Source organism: Pelobates fuscus, chromosome 10, assembly GCF_036172605.1.
Source record: "Pelobates fuscus isolate aPelFus1 chromosome 10, aPelFus1.pri, whole genome shotgun sequence".
Lineage (NCBI taxonomy): Eukaryota > Metazoa > Chordata > Amphibia > Anura > Pelobatidae > Pelobates > Pelobates fuscus.
Window position 1 is genome coordinate 27,410,384 of NC_086326.1, and position 22,547 is coordinate 27,432,930.

The 22,547-nt window shown below is 39.6% G+C and overlaps 1 protein-coding gene across 1 annotated transcript in view; it reads right to left on the bottom strand.

The window, feature by feature from the left end:
• Positions 1-22,547, bottom strand: part of KNDC1 (kinase non-catalytic C-lobe domain containing 1) — a 91,060-nt gene that overhangs the window by 19,026 nt on the left and 49,487 nt on the right. Inside the window, exons 10-19 of the mRNA XM_063434058.1 lie at positions 22,383-22,541; positions 20,905-20,982; positions 18,225-18,282; positions 17,465-17,615; positions 16,619-17,379; positions 10,893-11,037; positions 9,671-9,864; positions 8,744-9,156; positions 1,593-1,686; positions 557-654 (exon numbers count right to left, since the gene is read on the bottom strand). Coding sequence (XP_063290128.1) covers positions 557-654; positions 1,593-1,686; positions 8,744-9,156; positions 9,671-9,864; positions 10,893-11,037; positions 16,619-17,379; positions 17,465-17,615; positions 18,225-18,282; positions 20,905-20,982; positions 22,383-22,541 — 2,151 coding nt within the window. The remainder of the gene's footprint in view (positions 1-556; positions 655-1,592; positions 1,687-8,743; positions 9,157-9,670; positions 9,865-10,892; positions 11,038-16,618; positions 17,380-17,464; positions 17,616-18,224; positions 18,283-20,904; positions 20,983-22,382; positions 22,542-22,547) is intronic.

Here is a 22,547-nt window from a genome sequence, read left to right on the forward strand (position 1 = left end):
TAATGTAAGAAATTAAAACCGCATTTAATCTGGGGATCAACCCCTTTTGTTAATGAATTATATGGATAATGTATAATAAAATGCAAAATAAATACACACCCCTGGGCTTTGCAGCTGCTGCATTCATTTCTGCATCCCAAAAGAGGATGCAGACATATTCCATTACCCCTGCTCAGCAGAGATTTATGGGACATGTAACTTCATTAGTTATATAAGATGTGTAGAATATGCCGATTGTACCTTAACCATATCTCCAAATCCTCAACAGTTTACTATTTCAGTCTATTGACTTTCTTAACCATCTATTACACTCGTTTCCAGTGTCATTGGCTATAGTCCTCAGTCTTGTCATCGCTTAACATTTATAATGTTAGGTCAAGGGATTTGATGATGGTAAATATTGGCACTACAGTTGTGGAGTGCATTCCATGTAATCCCCAGGGAACATTTATTCCAGCTGATAAGATGACCTTCAATTTCACTTTTCACATCACAAAAATGAAACTCTTAAGATTGTCTGCCAAATATCCAGACTAAATAATGTCAGACTGCTTACCTGAAGTAACTTTCTGCACAATTCCAGAAACTGCACCTTTATTTTCATTTCCTCCAAATGCCCTTTTAGTTTGGGTAGCAATTCTTTAACGTCAGAACCTTAAAAAAAAGGAGTCAGAATAGAAACCATGTATAAGGCTAGGTACAAGCAGTACCACCTGTATTTGTAAGCAAAATAGACATACAGGGAAAACTTTACTTCTGAAGAGGAATGGTAACTTAAAATAACTTTATATTAACTATGTGTCAAAAAGAATCCAAATGTTGTGTTATTTTAAAAAAAGTGATCACAGGAAGGTAGACATCAATTTGTTGGATAGTTATCAGATTTAAGATGTATAAATATTTTAGCAAACATGCCAGCTTCCGAACAGTTACAGGTTTTACAACACAACATAGCATTAGGAAATTGTTGTGATAATAAAGACACTTTGTTTTCGATTTAATAACTTTCCCTGTGACCCAAAGATCTTCTCTGGAGATCTCATTATGGTGATGGAAGTGTCCCTCGGCTAAAAGAGTATGAAGCACTTATAAAAGAGACAGCCATTTTTGTTTAGTTTGGTATAATGGTTACATTACTGTAGGCAGTAATTTACCAATGTTTGTTTTAATATGGTTTTCTCCCCTACAAGCTGAGGTATGCAGTGTGAGTGCCTTGTGTACCCATGTCTATTTGCAATATAGCAGACTTCCTATCACAGGGTCTAAAGCCTTTGGATTCTTACACATGCACATTGATATCACCAGCAAAGTTGGTGTAATCTATTACACACAAGAACATCGTATGTATAAGTTAAACAAACCGTAAGAAGAGCATTTATACAAACAAATCTTTGTCACAATCACACAGGGAACACCACTCCTTTAGTTAACGCAAGCAATGATCTTTTGTGAACTAGATGAATTAGACATCACTTGCAAGGTTTAATTACCCAAAATCATTGGGGACGAGTTTGGCAAGTGAAAATCTGCATTAACCAGAACTGTGCTTCAAATATATTGGTATTGGGTTCTGGTATTAATCATATACTCACCTTTATTTTTCTTCCCTTTAAGCAACGAGTTCTGGTATAACTTAATGGTTTTCCGATAATTTTTAGTTTCAATCATAAGCTGCTGTTCAAGTTCCTATAATGGAAACAAAGTTTTAGTTTTATAATTGAGTCAGATGACTCTCAGTCTCTTTTTTAAAATCTATTAAGAAGCAATATGCCACACCGTAGATCTGCTATTTTAAGCAACCATTAGCACATGACAACCAATGTAAAATTAAACAAAACATTTTAAAAGCTACCAAAAAGTATTGAGGATTGTATTAGTGTTAAAGCACTAGGACACATTTAATATAAATGCAAGAATCCTGCAAAAAGTGTTTTGCTATCACATTGTTCCCTTTCTGTATTAGGTATATCAGCTCCACCCATATTTAGAAGTACTGTAATTTATTAGTTGAGAGCCTTAACTGTAACTCTTAAAGGGACACTATAGTCACCAGTGCAACTACATGTATTCCTAACCCTATAGTGTTAACACTACCATCTAGCCCCCCTTGGCCCCTCATGCCTCCATAAATATAGTAAAAATCTTACTGTATTCAAGCCAGAAGCTGTAAATCTGCATGCTGTTAGACTCAGGAAAAACAAGCAGTCTGCTGACATGTGAAAGCCTGATCCAATCACAGTGCTTCCCCATAGGATTGTCTGAGACTGACAAGGAGGCAGATCAGGGGCAGAGCCAGCATGATTCAAACACAGCCCTGGCCAATCAGCATCTCCTCATAGAGATGAATTGAATCAATGAATCTCTATGAGGAAAGTTCAGTGTCTGCATGCAGTGGGAGGAGATACTGAATCACAGGATGCTCGTGCACAGCAGATCTGAGTGGATGGAGGCACTCAGAGTTCACTCTGAGTGACTGCAACTGGAGGTGTTCCTAGCTTTCAATGTAAACACTGTATTTTCTAAGAAAATACAGTGTTTACATGAGAAAGGCTGCAGGGAGCTATAGTTCTCACCTGAACAACCTTATTAAACTGAAGTTGCTCAGGTGACTATGGTGTCCCTTTAATGAATTCTGCCCATAAACTATAGAAATTATATAGAATTTTCTCTTTTTTAATTCTTTATTTATTCTCAGCCCTTCTCCGTGGAGTGGGCATGTCATATAATGCATAACAACATTTACATATAGAGAATATCCAGTTGTACACATCGTTGTGTAATTAACATCTTGTAATATGCTGACTGGTGAGCTGAGGGGTTTTATGTGTTTAAAATATTTGCATTAGTCTAGTGTAGGTGTTCCATCGCGTACATGGTCCATGACTCGAGTGTACCCCGTTTGCTAGGTAAGTATCTCCATGCGTGTGGTGTATTGCCTTCCGTGTGTATGCCCCTGCCAGAGGGTCAGTAGACCAATTAGTATGTAGTGTGTGACGCAGTGGGTGTCACATAATGGGGACTGACAAGTAAATTTATGTGTAGCACGCTGGGGGCTAGGCGCTGGGGCGATATGTTAGGGCCAGGCCTGTGATCGGTTGTAAGTGGCCAGGTGGATTCACAGTGAAACAGGCCCTTGGCCCCAAAGGCTAATTTTGCCTCCGTCATTACCCTGGTTGTTACAAGGGGACAGAGGCGGGGGGGGCTTATCACCGCTACGGGCTATCACCGCTCGGTCAGTGAGCGGAAGGGAGAATCATATCTTAGCAGGTTTGTTTGAGCAACATAAACAATCATGAACAAAATCATAGAACCAAAACTGGTGAACTGTAGGGTGCCTGGCACCATTCAACTCAAAGTCCCGGTGGAGTTCTAACCGTTAGCGGATACCGGATAGCGTTCCGACATCCAGGGAGCTAGTCCTGTGCTTCAGGTAGGGGCCAGTGCAGGGGCAATGGAGCGTGCCTGTGATGGTTTGGACGGTGCAGCCCTTGTCATATCTCGTGGTTGCCGGCCTGTAGAAGTCCCCTTCGTTGTGGGCAATGAGAGAGAGTCTCTTGGTAGGCCCAGGGCTTCCAGTATTCCAGCCGCTTGTTGTAAAGGTCTGCACCAGGTAGGTTGCATCTCCTTTTTGTACGTGGTATCGGTACCGAATGTTGTGGGCTCTTAGAAGGCTCGTGAAGGGTTGTAGGGACCTCCTCCACTGCATAGTGTCCCCTGTGAGGTCCGCGTAGAAGGAGAGTTCCATATTTTCAAAAACGAGGGTTAAAGCCCCTTTCAAAGCAGTTTGCACCAACACGTTGTCCCTGAGGCTGTGGAACCGGACTACTACGTCTCGGGTGGCCTTTTCGGGGGCTCCCCTTGGCTTCGGGATCCGGAACACTTCCTCAAAAGCAAGGCTTTTTGACAGTTTGGGGTGCAAGAGGGACTCCACTAGTCTTCTCATGAGATGTGGGAGCTCCGCGTTTGGTATCTCCTCTGAGAACCCACATACTTTAATGTTCGTGCTGCGTCTGGCATCCTCCATTTGTGCGAAACGCTGCTCCAGAGTGGCCTGATGTCGTTTCAGGGCTTTTACCTCCGCGTCTAAGGAGTCGAGGGACTTGGTGTGGTTTTCGGATACTGTCTCCACTGTTGTTAGCCTGCCAATCATGCCTGTTAGGTCCGTCCGTAGCAAGGCCACGTCTGCCTGTAGTGTTTTCTGGAGATCGTTCAGCATCTCCTTCAGTGTGGCTGCAGTTACTGGCGCCGAGCCCAAGCTTCCTGGTGTTGGAAAAGTCTGCAGTGAGTGCAGCATGACCACCGCTCCTCTACTCTGCAACATCTCCTCCGAGGAGTCAGAGTAGTCATCAGTGTTGGTGGCCATCTTGGGCCCTCCGGAGATATCCTTCTATATTACCCCTTTCCGTGGGTTTGTCCGCCCTTGATTTCTTGTTTTTTAGACCCATCGTAAGTACTAGCGGTGATCCACCGTTTTTCTGGATATTTTGCAGAGAATAGTGATTGTTTTATCGCTGTTTTAGTTTTGGTTGCCTCGGACCTCAGCATGCGTGCGTGCGTCCGTCCGTTCTATTTGGCTGCTTCTTGTTATGTACTTCAGTGTACTCTGTATTATACATCATGACTTTAAACACCTGCCATTTCCAATTTTGATAGATAAGGATGGAAATCCACCTCCACCCCCCCACCCCCCACCCCCCTTTGAAATTTGTTTTTTTTCCCCTTCCCTTCTTGTTACCCCATATAATAACGGTTAAGTTTCTATTTTATTCCAATATTGTATTGTTCTATAAAAACCTGTTAATAAAAACAATTTGAACAAAATAAAAACATTTACATAAAAAAAAAAAAGAAATGATATCACTGATGTGGAAGTAGGAATGGTATTCATGATCTCAGAAGAAGACGCCAGACCAGAGGCACCCAGGTAAGTGTGAAAGATTTTGAAAATAAGTTGATTACAATAAGAGAGATGCTGCCATGGCAGTGTCCTTAGACAGCCACTTAAAGACTGTTAGATTATCTATATATAGATATCGCCAGACGGATAGGATGATGCTTTTGCCATGATATGTGTATTTTGAAATTGTGTATGCAATGTAATTAGCATTTGCAGATGTTCACCCATACACCAATCATTTGATGGCTCTTTTTTCACATCCTTTTTAATCCAGTGGGTTTCAGAGGAAGGTTGTCTTGTTAAAAAGGCAAACGAGACATAACTGCCTCGGGACTGTGAAAGGTTTCAATATATTTGTCTCGTTATTAAAGGACCACTATAGTGCCAGGAAAACATACTCGTTTTCCTGGCACTATAGTGCCCTGAGGGTGCCCCCACCCTCAGGTTCCCCCTCCCGCCGGGCTCTAGGGGGTGGAAGGGGTTAAACTTACCTCTTTCTCCAGCGCCGGGCGGGGGACTCTCCTCCTCCTCGGCTGAATGCGCATGCGTGGCAGGAGCCGCGCGCGCATTCAGCCAGTCCATAGGAAAGCAGTCTCAAGTGCGGAAGCGCCTCTAGCGGCTTTCAATGAGACAGCCACTAGAGGCTGGATTAACCCACATATAAACATGCAGTTTCTCTGAAACTGCTATTTTTATAGAAAAAAGGGTTAAACCTAACTGGACCTGGCACCCAGACAACTTCACTTAAGCTGAAGTGGTCTGGGTGCCTATAGTGGTCCTTTAAGAAATACTTGGCGTAAAACCATCATTACAAATTAACCTTTGATTTGTTGCATTTGATAGTAAAATAAGCCATGTTGTAAAGCTGCAAAGGTCATCGCAATTGGCATTAAAAAAGTTGAGCAGAGAATAAAAAGACTAATATATACGTCTATGGACATTATAACTTTGCTGATATTAATCCATGCTATAACACAGATTATATTTTAAAGGGACACTCCTAGCACTATAGCCATTACTACCTGCTCTAGTGGTTATGATGTAAAAAGAGCCACTACACGGTCCAACAGTAAGCAGTCAAACAGTTTTAGTATGGTGTGACATGATAGCTCGGTCCAGCAAGGTGTCTGTGGCTGCAGCCTGGGATTCCAGTTTTCATAGAAACATAGAATGTGATGGCAGATAAGAACCATTCGGCCCATCTAGTCTGCCCAATATTTCGACATACTTTTAAATAATCACTGGCCTTATTTTAAGTCTAGGATAGCCTTAGGCCTATCCCACGCATGCTTAAATTCCCTCACTGTGTTAACCTCCACTTCAGATGGAAGGCTATTCCATGTATCCACTACCCTCTCAGTAAAGTAATACTTCCGGATATTATTTTTATACCTTTGCCCCTCTAATTTAAGTCTGTCCTCTTGTTGTGAACAAAAGACTGTCCTCTGGTTGTGGTAGTTTTTCTTCTTTTAAATATAGTCTCCTCCTTTACTGTGTTGATTCCCTTTATGTATTTAAATGTTTCTATCATATCCCCCCTGTCTCGTCTTTCCTCCAAGCTATACATGTTAAGATCCTTTAACCTTTCCTTGTAAGTTTTATCCTGCAATCCATTAACCAGCTTAGTAGCTCTTCTCTGAACTCTCTCTAAGGTATCAATATCCTTTTGGAGATACGGTCTCCAGTACTGCGTACAATACTCCAAGTGAGGTCTCACTAGTGTTCTGTACAATGGCATGAGCACTTCTTTCTTTCTACTGCTAATACCTCTCCCTATACAACCAAGCATTCTGCTCGCATTTCCAGCTGCTCTATTACATTGTCTTCCTACCTTTAAGTCATCTGAAATAATTACTCCTAAATCCCTTTCCTCAGATGTTGAGGTTAGGACTCTATCAAATATTCTGTACTCTGCCCTTGGGTTTTTACGTCCAAGGTGCATAATCTTGAACTTATCCATAATAAATGTCAGTTGCCACAGCTCTGACCATTTTTCTAGTTTACCTAAATAATTTGCCATTTGGCTTATCCCTCCTGTAACATCAACCCTGTTACATATCTTAGTATCATCAGCAAAAAGACATCATCAAGACCTTCTGCAATATCACTAATAAAAATATTAAAGATAATGGGTCCAAGTACAGATACCTGAGGTACCCCACTGGTAACTAGAACTTGCTTTGAATATAACCCTCTCTTGCCTGTCACTCAGCCACTGCCTAACCCATTTAACAATATTGGAATCCAAACTTAAAGATTGCAGTTTATTGATGAGCAATGTCTACTGCACCACCCTGATCTATTATTTTAGTTACCCAATCAAAAAAAATCAATAAGATTAGTTTGGCATGATCTTCCTGAAGTAAACCCATGTTGTCTCTGATCTTGAAATCCATGTGATTTTAGATGTTCAACAATCCTATCCTTTAACATGGTTTCCATTACTTTCCCCACTAGTGAAGTAAGGCTTACTGGCCTATAGTTGCCCGACTCCTCCCTACTACCTTTCTTGTAAACATTCGCTAATTTCCAATCTTCTTGGACTCCTCCTGTTAACAATGATTGGTTAAATAAATCCGTTAATGGTTTTGCTAGTACACCACTAAGCTCTTTTAATAAAATTGGGTGTATTCCATCAGGTCCCATTGCCTTATTTGTCTTTACTTTTGACAGTTGAAATAGAACCTCTTCCTCTGTAAACTCACATGTAACAAATGACCAATTTGTCCTTTTTCTTAATTGAAGTCTGAATGACTCTTCCTCTTCACCGGCAGAAAGATCCGGTTAGCTCTACTGAGCAAAGAAGAGTCCCGCAGAAGGCCCCTGCTGACTGCATCAGCATTGCTTAGCTCTTAGCTTGTAAGTTGTCAAATAGCACTAAAACTGTTTGATTGATTGGCACCATAACGACTAACACGGACTGTAGTTCTTACAGGGCTTGGAGTGTTTCTTTAATAGCAGTTATCATCCCTTTAATGTATGGAAATGAACACTGACAAAAGCTAAAAGCATTAATGATAAAACAGGGTCAATATGCAAAGCCGAATGGATTCCTGTATTTAACCCTTTAAAATCCAATGAAGGCATCGAACGTCATGACATTAAAGAGTATCCCTTGCAGGCACGGGGGACGTTTAACGGACCCCAAGGCTGACTTATTGGCTGGCCACAGCACTCCAAGTTACCTTGGCTTCATCATCTTAATACCACAAAGACTGAATAAAATTAGGGAAAAACGGCCACTTGATAAGGCTTAAAGAAAGCCAATTCCAACATCTCATGGTGTCTTCTTTTACAAATGCACCTGTGGTATAATTATAATTTGTGAGCTAAACAATGCTCCTAAACGAGATATATAACCTGTATATCAATATTACAAGAATACTGGAATGGCAAGTCTTAACCCCTTAAGGACCAAGCTTCTGGAATAAAAGGGAATCATGACATGTCACACATGTGATGTGTCCTTAAGGGGTTAAAAAAAAAAATATTTTTGTGTTGGTAAAAGTTGAAATAATGAATACCTTAAATTCAACATCTCTTGCTCTGAAATAACGGTGAGAATTTTAAAAGCTCAGATGTTTCTGATCTACATTGCCTATCGTGCACAACCAGCATTTATAGGCAAATCTGGGTTGTCAACGATTTCTATCAGCGCTCACAATTACAATTATTTATATAGCACCAACATATTGCACAACACAAAAGAGAAAAGACTGCAAGTGAAATGTTTGAGGACAACAACAACCCGTACACCTATGATGGGCTCATAAATTACACAATTAATGGCCTCAACAATCAGACACAAGAAAGTTACAGAAGTTAACATAAAAGTTAAATACTTACCAGCCTTTTGGCCTCTATGGTTTCTGAGTATTTATCTTTTTGTCTTCCAAGAAAGTTAACATACTGATGGACTTCTGAATCAAATAGCTTGGCACCGTAGAAAGCACTTGTCCAGCCTGTGCTACATTTGTAGAGCTCATCGGGGCTGATGGACATAGCTTGGCTGCTGTCTCGATGCCTCACTATGGAGTCATCGAGGTTCTCTTCATGCTCCTCTGTAAAATCTGGACTGAGGCAGTAATGGTTACAAACTGAGAGCTCTCTATGCCTGCTGTTCTCTTCAAAAGGTCTTGTCACATTGGGAGATTGTGATTGCTGATCCTTTTTGGTCGTCTCTGGCACAATATCAGTCATGTACACCTCATCAAATGAAGCACGTCTGCTAGTGTCAACCACCACCTGTGTCTCAGTGCCTTTAAAAAGGGAAAAAGAAAGGTCAAATGTAGGATAGTTCATGCTGTGCTTTTTTCAGGAACATAAAATGCCACAAAATTATAGCAAAACCTCAAGCTACATTATGCAGTGTTGGAGGAAAAAAAAATTATGAAAATGATTCTCTGGTTTGTGCCTTTCAATACAAAATTGAAATTCTACTGCATGTATAAGAGCACTTGCTCTATATTAAGTTGGTGAAACTAATAATAGATATTAGGTGTATATTATTCAGTCGATTGGTCTATTTATAATGAACATTTGATCATAATAATAAATAAAGAAATGTATTAGGCAACAGGGTTAGGCAACTTTTGGCACTCCAGATGTTGTCGACTACATCTCCCCTGATGCTTTGCCAGCATTAGGGTTTTAAGAGCAATGTAGTGGAATCTTCTGATAAAATGACACTGAATGTTTAGATCACACTGATTGATTTTGCAAACTGTATAAATCGAACAGTACAATTTCTTTGGTTTCTATGAAAGACTGTACCTGAATTGAAGATCAAAGGGCGTCTCTGGGATACGGGTGACATTTCTTTTTGTGGAGTCAAAACTTCATTTGAATTATTGGATATGTCCATTTCTTCAAGGGTAGAAAGCTGCTCATGCTTTCTTGATTTCCGTGACCTTCTGTGCACTCTTTTTAATATCTGGGTAGGAATACAATGATCCTTTGGATTTGTTCTGGAAAAAAAAATCAAGTTATTATGCAACCGAGTACAAAGATCGAGGAAAATAATCCCAAAACAAAACAATAGCTGCTCTTAAAAAAAACAAAAACAAAGATTGATTAGAAAGGAATCTAGTTTAATATAGCACTACTAGGCCCTAAATAATTAAGCATTAAAATTACAACGGAAAAAAAAAACTATAATAAAGAACAATGTAGGTATAAATGATCTTCAGTTTGTCCTGTTGAATTCTGAGATAGTGACGGATTTACTATGTTTTAACTTGACCCTACCTCACCCAGAGATCATTCAGATGTAGGAATTCAAAATTCATCACCTCAGTATTCATTAAGATTTACTAGCTCAGAAGACCACCAATACATAAAGATGCTTTAAATCACACTGGCTCTACCAAGCTCAATGTCAGTACACCAATTCACATTGCCTGCCATGTGGAACTACTTGTACAATGGGTGAGATCATGATTTTTCTCCAGAATTCCAATGCTTGCTGTTTTAATGGACTTGGGCTTTCCACCACTATTTTAGACATCGACTTAGACAGACTTGCATGTCTATGGATAAGTGTACATTTTTAATACCGTGTAAGGTCTCTTTTGCCAGCAGAAAAGCCTGGATTCTTGGAACCAAATAATATTCTGCAGTCAAAGACAATATCTTCCCCATTCTGACATTTGGTTTGAATTGAACCTCTTGACCATGTCTACATACTTTTATTCAAGGACTGTAACCACACAATTGACCAATTGGGTATTTGCATTAATTAGCAACTGTCCAGGTGTACCCAATAAGAATATTTGGCATATGTAGAAAGCAAAGCCTTCTTATAAGTGCAGAAATATTACATTAATTTGCATGGTGACTGCAACTCCTAACAAAAATTATGCTGGTTACATATGACCTGGTACTTTTATGTAAACAGGTTATTTAACTTTTGGATGCATATATACTATATGTTACAGTAAAGTAGAATTTATAAGTAATGTAATAAAATGAATTAGAATGGAAGATGTCTTAGTACTTGAAAGATGGGGGAGATTTTCCATTTACGACTTGGAAGAGGTTTTCAAGCAGCTGGTCATCCCAGTAGAGATCACAAAACTTCTCACTTATTGCACCGCAGAACGTTGTGTATTGGAGGCCTTCCAAGGAAAAAATATATTCACCTACAGAAGAGAAAGTACTCTTATTAAATAAATAACAATGTTATCAAAGTATTTAACCAGGAAATGTACATTATCTTCCATAGGTTTCATCTTGGTTCTAGATGTTTTTATTCAACTAGCATTTAAATGAATAAATAAATAAAATAAAACAAGTAAATATACCAATGTGAAACATTATATTGGAGCAGAAGTCACAGTATAAATCATAGAAGATGCATGAATGATGTAAGATTAAAGGTTTCATGTGAAAAGACTCTGATCGACATAATGAAGACAGATAGGAAAGCATTGGATTGGCTGAAGTCATCCATACTGATTATCTCAGCCAAGGAGGTGGGGCAGGGGGCAAAGCCAAAGGCTGCACTGGCCAATCGGCATCTACTCAGAGACGCATTGAAGCAATGCATCTCTATGTGGAAAGTTATGCGTCTCCATGCAGACAGTGGAGATGATGAATGTCAGTGCTGCACAATGTGCAGCACTGACCCAGGAAGCATCTCTAGTGGACATCTGAGGAGTAGCCACTATAGGTGTCCCTAGGCAGTAATGCAAACACTGCTTTTTCTCTGAAAAGGCAGTGTTTACAGCAAAATGCCTGCAGGAACTCCTATAGACACCAGAACAACTACAATAAGGTGCAGTTGTTCTAGTAACTATAGTGTCCCTTTAAATTGTAGCCAATTTTGTTGGAGCAGATAGGCAAGAACGCAGCTAGCAACATATATGTAAACCAAGTTGAAATGTAAACACGTATGTTAGTAATAGTAGTAATACACCAATACTGAGGTACTCCGGCAAAATTAAGTGTTAGCCTATATGATTTGAATAAATCTCCATATTTAGTATGCAAGACAGGTGATTTTAAATGGCATTGAAAGAGATTTTAAAATGTTTTAAATTTATGTTTGTGTAATATATATATATATATATATATATATACATACACACACACATACACACACACACACACACACACACATGTATATATACATACATACACATACTCTGGTTGTTTCAGGTCAGGCTCCAACAGCGCCACTGTTAAATAATGCATGCTTTGGATGTGCCCACAATGTTTTTTTGTAAAATTAAATCCATGGCTGAAATAACATGTTTAGATTTTGTCTGATACTTGGTAGGTAAAGTTGAATTTCTCTAGAGAATATTACTGTGAATTTCATGAGACCTATCACCACTAAACAATCTATTCTGAAGATGCACAATCATTTATAGACATTTTAAATGAACACTATAGGGTCAGTAACACAACGTGTATAAAAAAATAAATAAAAATAAATACCAGTGTTAAAACCACCATTTAGGTGGCATGTCCCCCCTTCCCTCCCTTAAAATGTAAGAACACTTTCCTTATTTATAGGGTTGCGCAGGCCCGCCGGTGCTGGCCCTGACTCCGATCCGCCTCCTTGGCTGACACCACCAGAACTGATTATCTCAGCCAATCCAATGCTTTCTGATAAGAAAAGATTGTCAACGGAGGCGGGGCAGGGTCAAACATTGGCCTGGCCAGTCAGCATCTCCTCCTAGATATGCATTTAATCAATGCATCTCTATGGGGAAAGTATAGCGTCTCCATGCCAAGGAAGCACCTCTAGTAGCTGTCTGAGGAGCGGCACTAGAGGTGTCCATAGGTAGCAAAGTAAATATTGCCATTTCCCTGAAAAGGAGAGTTCACAGCAAAAAGCCTGCAGTGACTGACTATACTACCAGAACAACTACATTAAGCTTTAGTTGTTCTGGAGACTATATAGTGTCCCTTTGAGGTAAAATAACAGTTTTTTTCAGAAGTTCAGAAGTTACTTACCTTGGTTTCATTATGCAACGGGCCTTGTGTTCCTACAATAATAAAACGTCTATATATACCGCTTTTGCAAATCTTGTCAACTGTAAACGTGCATTTCTAACTAGTGTTTGCTGCCATTATATTATTTCATGTAAATCGTTTTAGAGGTAATTCACAAAATACTGAATGGTTATCAAAATTGCTAAGATCAAACAAAGTGCAAGCTGCCAGATAAGGATATCCACTATATAGTACATATATGTTGCTGCAATAAGTGATTTGAAAGCACCACTGTTTGGCTTGGTAGAATTGGAGAAAACAGAGTGCTTTTTTTAAATGGCCAAACCAAATGCCATAATCCTATATATTCCTAGCATTATACAGGAAGCTTTCCTCTTAAAGTTTCTGCATTTTGTTGCTTGCAGCTAAAGTAATCAGCGAATATTAATTATAGCTGCAAGCACATCGTACATGTTTCTGCCTGTCTCTAGAATTACTCGAAAAGCAGATTGTCTAGATCCAGCTCCAGCCTTTACTGAACCATTCTAAAAGTTTATCAAATAAATTAAATTTGTTATATTTTAAATTCATACCACTCGCAGTAGCACTTTTCTACCACAACAGTGCCACCTAGCAGAGAAAGGGTGGAAACATTCCATTCGGTTTTAAAGCTGATGATACAAACCAAAGGATTATACCTAAAACTCAAAGCCTCCCACTTCTAAGTCACCCTTATCATACCCAGTGACCCCTTAACAATCCAAGGATACCCCCAACCTAAATCCTCCACCCTAAACCTGACTCTTACATTAGTAGCATTTCTATGCTTGTAGCAGGGAAACTGAGATCCAACTAAAAATAGCAGGAATACATTGTGCTTATTTTAGTTACCTTTTGGTTCTTAGTGAAGATAATTAACCACATAGCACTTTAAACAATCAAATACTGGAGAATGGAGCCAAACGCAGACCCCAGACTGTATTATTTTGATAGAAATACAGCTTACTGAGCATTTAGTAACTTTGTTACCAGTGAAAAATAAGAGTAGTAAGGAACATATAAATTGGAAATCCACAGCTGTTTTCCTTTCGCTAGCTTTACTCTTTTCTCCTAGATGTAGACAACAGGATTGAGCTGAGTGATCTCTCAACCAATCCTTGTCCTCCCATTACTTTCACTGAGAGTGCTGGGTATATACCATATAGTCTGCACAGCAGAACTTTACCTCTCAGTTTTCTTTTGAAATCTGTACATCATACAGCAGCCAAAATATGAGTAGTGTAATCAAGCTCCCATTTAATTTTTAAAAATTTAGTTTTAATCCCCCCTCCCTGCTTCTTACTTGGCCAGGGAGGGGGAATTTGGCATTCCCTGGTGGTCCAGTGGCATGGACTGTGCAGAGGGGGCCCAGCACACTCTTACTTACCTTCCCAGCAGCTCCCCTGTCCAAAGCTTGCGGCCTGTGTGCCGTGTGGTGCGTTGCCATGTTAGCGAGGTTTAGACAGGGGAGCTGCTGGGAAGGTAAGTAAGAGTGTGCTGGGCCACCCAGGACCCCGATGGCGGACCTGGTTTGCATTATCGGCATATCGGTATCTTTATTGGCCGATATCGCTTAAAATACAGAATCTCGGCCAATAATATCGTCCAGACCGATAATCGGAAGATCCCTAATTTTTATTACCACAGCTGAAAACTTTAGAGTTCTGCATGTATAATTAAGGAGAGGTATTTTGTGATCAGTACATTTGCAAAAATTCAACTTATCCCCCCCCCCCCACACCCCTCCAAAAATAAAACATGAATTTTCTTTTTTGTATTGCAGTTTCAGAAAAGCATCCTTGTATGTTAGGTACTTAAAGTAACCCTTTATCACATTAAATAAATTTAACTATCCCAATGGGCGGAATCTAAAATTCGATACTTGGGCATATGGCTAACTAAGCATAGTACACACTTATACGCGGATCATTTTGCCACTATGCGGAGCACACTTAAAAGGGACATGAGGGAATGGTCATACCCACATATATCGTTGCTGGGCCGCATCCAGGTGGCCAAGACTAATTTCCTTCCCTGGTTACTTTACGTTTTACAGGCCATCCCTATCCTGATCCCGAGGATGTACCATGACTCTCTACATGCGACGCTAGGGACATATGTCTGGAACGGAAAAACAACCTAGACTTAAATATAACCTACTCACACAGCCCAAGGAGAGGGAGGCCTGGCACTGCCGGACTTTTCCCTCTACTATGTCGCATGTCATCTTCTCCAGATAATTGAGTGGTCCAAACACAAAGTACAAAAACTCTGGGGGAAAAAAGTGGAGGAAACAGATGTAGGGACGCCCATGACCCTGCTCCCGTGGGGGGCTGGGAGAGACGCATCCATACACACGCAAGCCACCTTACGAATCTGGCACAGGATAGCGGGAAGGTATGACCTCACCTCACACCTATCACCACTGTTCCCATTGACACACAATGCGGACTTTCAACCGGGTCTGGACCCGAATACATTCCGAGACCTGTTCACAGACCCACTACCTAGGCTACTCCACATCCATCCAGAGACGGGTCTAAAAGCCCTTCCAGACATCTTAGGTGAGTCAACCCCGACCTTTATGCAATCATTCAAATACAAACAGCTGACTAGCTTCCTTAAAACACTACCACAGGGACAGGCGCTGAAGCACGCACCTACGTTATCTGATCGGACATGCATGGATCCGGAGCCGCTCCCCCTTTCTATACTCCATGTTGCATACACACGTCCCCGTCAAACCACAGAGATTCATGGGAAGGTGGGGAAACGGCCCTGGACCGCAGGTCTAGTGATGGGGACTGGGAGAAAACAAATGCCCTGTCTTTAGCAAAACCCAAGAGACGGCATATAAACTACCTATGAAGTCAACCGATAAGTCTCAAAAATATCTAGACATATGGGCACACTGGGTACTTACCACAGCAGGGGATAGATTTGCTAACAAAATCCACCAGTACGAAGGGAGTAAACCCCCAAACATAGTGCAAGCCACGATAGAGGCCTGCTTCCCCCCTTCTTCCGCACCCCCCCACCAATCTCTCTTCTAAAATGGTCTCATGCTCAACATCCACCAGACACACTATATACACGATAGCTGAATGATTGCACACCTTTCACGTATACAAATTACTGGAATGTTTTAATGTGAGTTTCGCTTGAAAGGACCTGCGAGTTCTGCTCAGGTTACGATAAATCGCAAAATAGAGACCTGAGCGTCTCATCTAATGATATGCATGAGACTGATACGAGACCTGCGTGTCTCATATGACAGTATTTACTATTCTCAATTTACACGCTGTAATTTACACCCTGTTGTCTCCCCTGTTTGATGCCACGCAATATAACATGCAAAAGAAACACAATAAAAATATATTTACCCAAAAAAAAAAAAATACATTTAACTATCATCAGTATGATGAATCCGTGTTATATTATGCCAGCCAATCGCAATACTTATTTATATCCCATAGCCTGCAAATGATATTATGCTGCTCGGGCATTGCATATTAATTTTTAAGCAAATAATTACTTATTTGGATGCTATTCCAGGACATTTTAATTATTTATTGTTTACTTGTTCAGAGCAATCTGATTTTTATCCCACTTTGATTTGTCTTTTATAGAATACTGCAAATTTCATCTGAATTAGAAAAGAAAAAAAAAAAACAATCATGCAACAAACTAATGTGACTAAACAATATGCTCAATATTTATTGTTGAAGCTTTGACACATACCCATTGCAAGATCTTCTATGCCATTTTCCAAATACCCATCAAAAGCAAATTCATCTCGTATAAGGTCCACCACTTTTTGCAGAGGTGAGGATACTGTCCTCTTATCGGGTGAATCGCCATTAGCAGCATTCAGTTCTGAAACATTGTTTGTTTTGTTCTCGCAGTCCTTAACTGCTTCATGAGTCCTAGCAGTATTGGAGCTGGAAGTCAATACCCCATTAGTCAGTGGAAGCTCACTTGTGACATCATTAACTTTAGTATGCGTCTCTTTACATATAGAAAGGTCAGAAATGGGAAGCTTTTCAGAGTTTTTGAAATTATTGATATTAACATCATTATTTGTTACAGTGCTTGATGTATTAACAGTCCCAAAGACCACGGATTCAGATTCTAGAGATCCATTTTGTATGTGATCAGGAATGTTTAGATGAACACGTACAAGCTTGAGACTCCCAGTTTTTGGGTCTTGCTTTAGCAAATAATTGTTTATTAATGGGCTGTTCCTCAACGTTGAGGAACTGGAAGAAATTGAAGAAGCTGCAGAGGAAATGTTTTCTTTACAATCAGACAAACAGTCAGAAACCGTGGAATTAGCCTTATTTGAACTCAAGGTTCTTGGAGAAATAACACAGTTTTGATTTTCAGATGTCTTGTCTTCTGTATTGTCTTCCAAATCTGTAACTGATATATCCTCTCCAAAAGGGTAATTTTCAACCGAATCTCCAAATTCTTGCACACCAGACGAATATGGAGTCTTTTTGCTAAAGAGAGAAAAATATATATATGCATCATGTAAAAATGAATTGATTGTGACAATCTACACAAAGAAAGCAAATTATAACATACCCGGAAGTATCTTCATTTTGCATTAGAATAATTGGTTTAAAATATGAGGCCGAAGATGTGAATGCAGCAGGTAAATTGAGATGTTCTTCTTTCATAGGGACAGGACCCTTAACTGCCTTAAGTTTGCTGGTCGTAGAAACAGGTAAAAATCCTATAAATGGATAGCACATACTGTTATTTTTTTTTTTTTTACTCTGTTGATTTAACTTTCCACTTACAACACACAAAGAAAGAAATAATCACAGCCAGGTATGCTAATCAACCTTCAACAAAAAGCTAAGAAACATTTTATATGTACAACAGGGAAGTATAGGACACACACAATGCTTCTAATGACAGCAAACGGAGGGCAAGGATTGGCTGAGAGACCCTGGCTGTTTCCTGCTACATGGGTTTGTTATTGCAGAATGGACAGCCTCCTAGATTTCCCAAATAAGATGCACTGAGCTGGTAACTATCAAAGAGGAAAGAAAACGGCAAAAGTAGCAGAACACATAAGAGAATTTTTCACATAAACAATATAGAACGGGGGTAGGGTAACCTTTGGCACTCAAGATGATGTGAACTATATCTCCCATATTGCTCTTACAGCCATCATCAGGGGAGATGTAGTACAAAACACCTGGAGTGCAGAAGGTTGCTTACCCCAGATATAAACTCCAAACCACAGTTTTTCCATCCAATCAAGGAAGGTCAAGGGAGGATGAGGTAAAGCAAGGGTTTTTTAAGACAGCAAACAAGCATATCTTATTTAAAATACCTGATGAAGTCTCTGAAAAGTTGCTAGGTTCTGCTTGAAATCCAGAGTTTGGCCGACACTAAACATAAACACAAATTTTACAAGGAATTATTAAATGTAATGTTTTTTTCCCAGTACATGTTGACTATTTCTAATTAACAGAGCATGACACCACAAGCATCCTTATAGGTAAACACATACCATAGTGCTATATTACATATATATATAGATATAGAGATATATATATATATAATATAGCACTATGGTATGTGTTTACCTATAAGGATGCTTGTGGTGTCATGCTCTGTTAATTAGAAATAGACAAGATGCCAAAATACCAGAGTATTGCAGTATGCAATGATACCTTTTTTTATTGGACTAACATAATATTTCAAAGACAAGCTTTTGAGAGTTTTCCTCTCTTCAGGTCTGAAGCAATACTGATCAATATGATAGAGTTTAACACTTAAAACAACTGATGTTAGAGAAGGAGAGGTGTGAGTGGGTTGTCATAAATAGCAGAAGATGTGCCTGAAAGTGAAAGGTGCAGGTTGGCTGAGAATAACCAGAAAAAGAAAATAAACAGAGGAGAGTCAATAAGCTAGTTGAAAAAAAACAAAAAAAACACAGCAGAGCAGGGCGTGCAAGTATATAACTGCATATATGTTCGTATATAAATTGATCCAATAAAGGTGAAGAATATTGAAAAAGATAGTTACATACAACTCAACTCTAGAAGGAGTATGTAACATTATTAAAGAGCTACAACTATTAATTTCAGAGGACCCCACACTCAAATAAATATTTCCTAAACCCCCCATACTAGCATTCAAACAACCACCTAACCTGAGACAGAGATTGGTCCGCAGCAAACACACAGAATGGCACTGTACGATGCAACAAATCACTCTGCAAACTGCGTCAACATATATGTGGCACTAACACAGCCAGACAATAACAAATCATACAACATTAAGGGATCACATTCGTGCACATCTGCAAATGTGGTGTACATGATACAGTATACAGTGTGTGACAAAGGTTGCTACATTGGAGAAACTGACATTAAGCTGCATCAGAAACTCAATCAAGAACCACAAGGAAAATGGATATTGTACCCCTGTTGGTCATCACTTTACCCCAACTGGTTACTCCATCCAAAACCTCAGGATTAATGTTCTTAAGTGGAATTTCAAAGACTCTCTTTAACAAAAGACATTTGAGATGAAAATGATCACACATTTCAACATCAGAAATTAAGGACTTAATGTAGATTCTGGCTTTCTCACACACTACCAAAACTTTATATAAACACACATCTTAATGTCTTAAATACCGTATTTATCGGCGTATAACACGCACCTCATTTTAAGAAGGAAATTTCCCCCCCTCCCATTGTATTCCCCCCCCTCATCCCATAGTGTCCCCCCCCCCTTTCCATAGTATTCTCTCCCCCCCTCCCATAGTGTTCCCCCCCCTTTCCATAGTATTCTCCACCCCCTCCCATAGTGTCCCCCCCCCTCATCCCATAGTATTCCCCCCCTCATCCCATAGTGCACTTTCCCTTGTCCCATAATTACTTACCTGTATTGTAGCGTGGGCCGGCTTCACAGCGCGCACCGCGGTACAGGAACTTCAATTTCAGGTTCTGGTTTCCGGCGGGACTGAAAGGAAGTGTGCACACTTCCTTTCAGTCCCGCCGGAAACCGGAACCTAAAATTGAAGTTCCAGAACCGCGGTGCGCGCTGAACACCGGCCCACGCTACAATACAGGTAAGTAAATAGGGTATATCGGCGTATAACACGCACCCATCATTTTCCCCCTATTTTCAGGGAGAAAAAGTGCGTGTTATATGCCGATAAATACGGTAGTTCTTTTTCAATATCCCTGCTTCACCTTTATTGGATCAATTTATATAGATACATATAAACAGCTATATACTTGCCCTGCTCTGCTGTTTTCTTGTTTTTTGTTTTTCTTTTCAATTAAACTATCAGATTGATCTGTATTGCTTCAGTCCTGAGGAAGAGCGGAAAACTCACGAAAGCTTGTCTTTGAAATATTAGGTTAGTCCAATAAAAAAAATGTATCATTGTGTACTGCATACTCTGGTATTTATATAAATACACATGTTTATATATATTTACACACAAACACATATATACACATACATAAACACACACACACACACACACACACGTTTCAGTAAAATGGTAGAAACACAAAGGATTCAAATTCCAGAAGTACTGGAAAGAAGTACAGAAAGATGACGGAAACAGAACAAGTACAAGTATTTATTCTAACAACAAATTCTGCAGTGCTGTACAATAGGAAACATGGGGTATTTTTGGAGGACTGCAGAGAGGAGGTGAATTGGTTGTCCCGGGGGAGGGCATTCCATGAAGAAGGAGCGAGGACCAGCTGCCAGGAAAGATAGGAGTAAAATAAATATATATATTACCATAGGACCCATGCTTGAGGCGGTCACCTCCTTCTCAAAAGATCAAAGGGCCTCAAGAATGAATATCTAATAATTTGTTTGCTGTTGAATTAAATACACACATATCTAACATGTACAGAGCAGCAGTGGGAGGGAAACCTCTGTAATGTAAATATGGTCCTAGCTACAAGAGTTCGGCTTAAGGGTAATAACTATGGCATGTAAGTCAATAAATAAACATTAATTATCCACTTCCTCACCTGATATGCAAGTCTGTACAAATTGGCCCAGGTATCTTTACCGTCTATACTTCTTGGCTGTAGATAATTTCTGCAAACCTTGAAGGCAAAATAAAGACGTGCAATAAAAAAGGTTTAACAGGTTATAAAACAAATACAAGACATAACCCTTTGCATTTTTAGTCCAAGAATCAATCTTTACAGATGTTGACGCACTGCACGTCCCATGATTGCTAGCCACAGTGCACATTACACACGCATGCAAGATCTAATGACAACATACATGGCTATGAAGGCAGTTGAGACACTTAAGGCAAGATTATTATTATTAGTGCTTGTCAAACATTGCATTTAATTATTCATTTTAATTTACACAGAATATATGCTTTATAATCAAAAAGTCTAGACTAAATATACAAGTTTGTTTGCTTGCAAATATGACATCGGATTGTCTTTACAACACTCATGGTTTTGTATTTCATCCCCCACTAGGCACCCTTTCTTTTTGTCCTGAACCCTTCATTAGGTTCTTTATTTCTTGAGGGAGGTAGGGGGTGGCGGGGGGAGGGGTTGCTTTATTTTAAAATCTCAATGTGGGCTGATCAACTCCAATTTGAATCCTCATTCTTGAGTATCCCATCTAAGTGATTGCCAACATCTGGTGCACTGACTCACTTTCCCAAGATGCACAATAAACTACTTGGACATCCTTTCCCTGGGCATGTCTGGCAGGCAATTACCTCACTACCTCAGCTAAAAGTTAAATCCACCCCTCAATTGAAAAAAAAAATTATATAAACAAATATTTGACCACATTGCATTGTGAATTTTACTAAAGTAGTTTACTACTTTCATCACCAAATCAAATTCAGCTACATCCCCACAGTACATAAGCAACCACATGTATACTTCAGCCTCACATTTTGTGAAGTTTGAAGGTCAAATTTGGGCCTTCATTTTGATATGTCTCTTAGCTAGCTCCCCAGGATGTTATCTTATGTGATGGTATCTGATGATACTGGCCAGTGATGTGACGCTATCGGACGATACTAGCCAGTGCCAAACTTTGACCCAATGTCAATAGCAAAGGGGCATTTATATAGCAAGCCTATGAGCTTCTAAAAAAAAGAAAGACACAAGGATAGGAAATAGTGATATGGGTCCCAAGGAAGTACTTGTCCCTCTAAAATGGGAGCCCTTGAGAGATATGTTTTACACACTTCTGCATTAATTATCACATCCTCACCATAAGCATTTTCTTTAACAGAAACAGGCTGTACAATATATATATATATATATATATACACACACACACACACACACACATACAACAAATATGCTTTTTATTATTGGTTACTTTTATTGTGCAAACAACGAATAGATTAATGTATGCAATTCTGTTCATATGATAGTTATACATCATATACCATGCACGTATAAAAAAAAACAGAAAATAAAAGTGTAAAATAAAATCTATCTGGCTTAGCCAATGTAAGTACCTGCAAAGCTTCGGTTAAATTAGGCCGTTCATCAGAATCCCGTTTTGCCATATGCAAAAGAAACCGTTTAAGTTTTTTAGGCAGTGCTAGCTTGTGATTACAAGGGAAATTTAGTTTTGCGGATGACCATAAAATAGCTGCAATGCCATAAACACAACCCTGTAA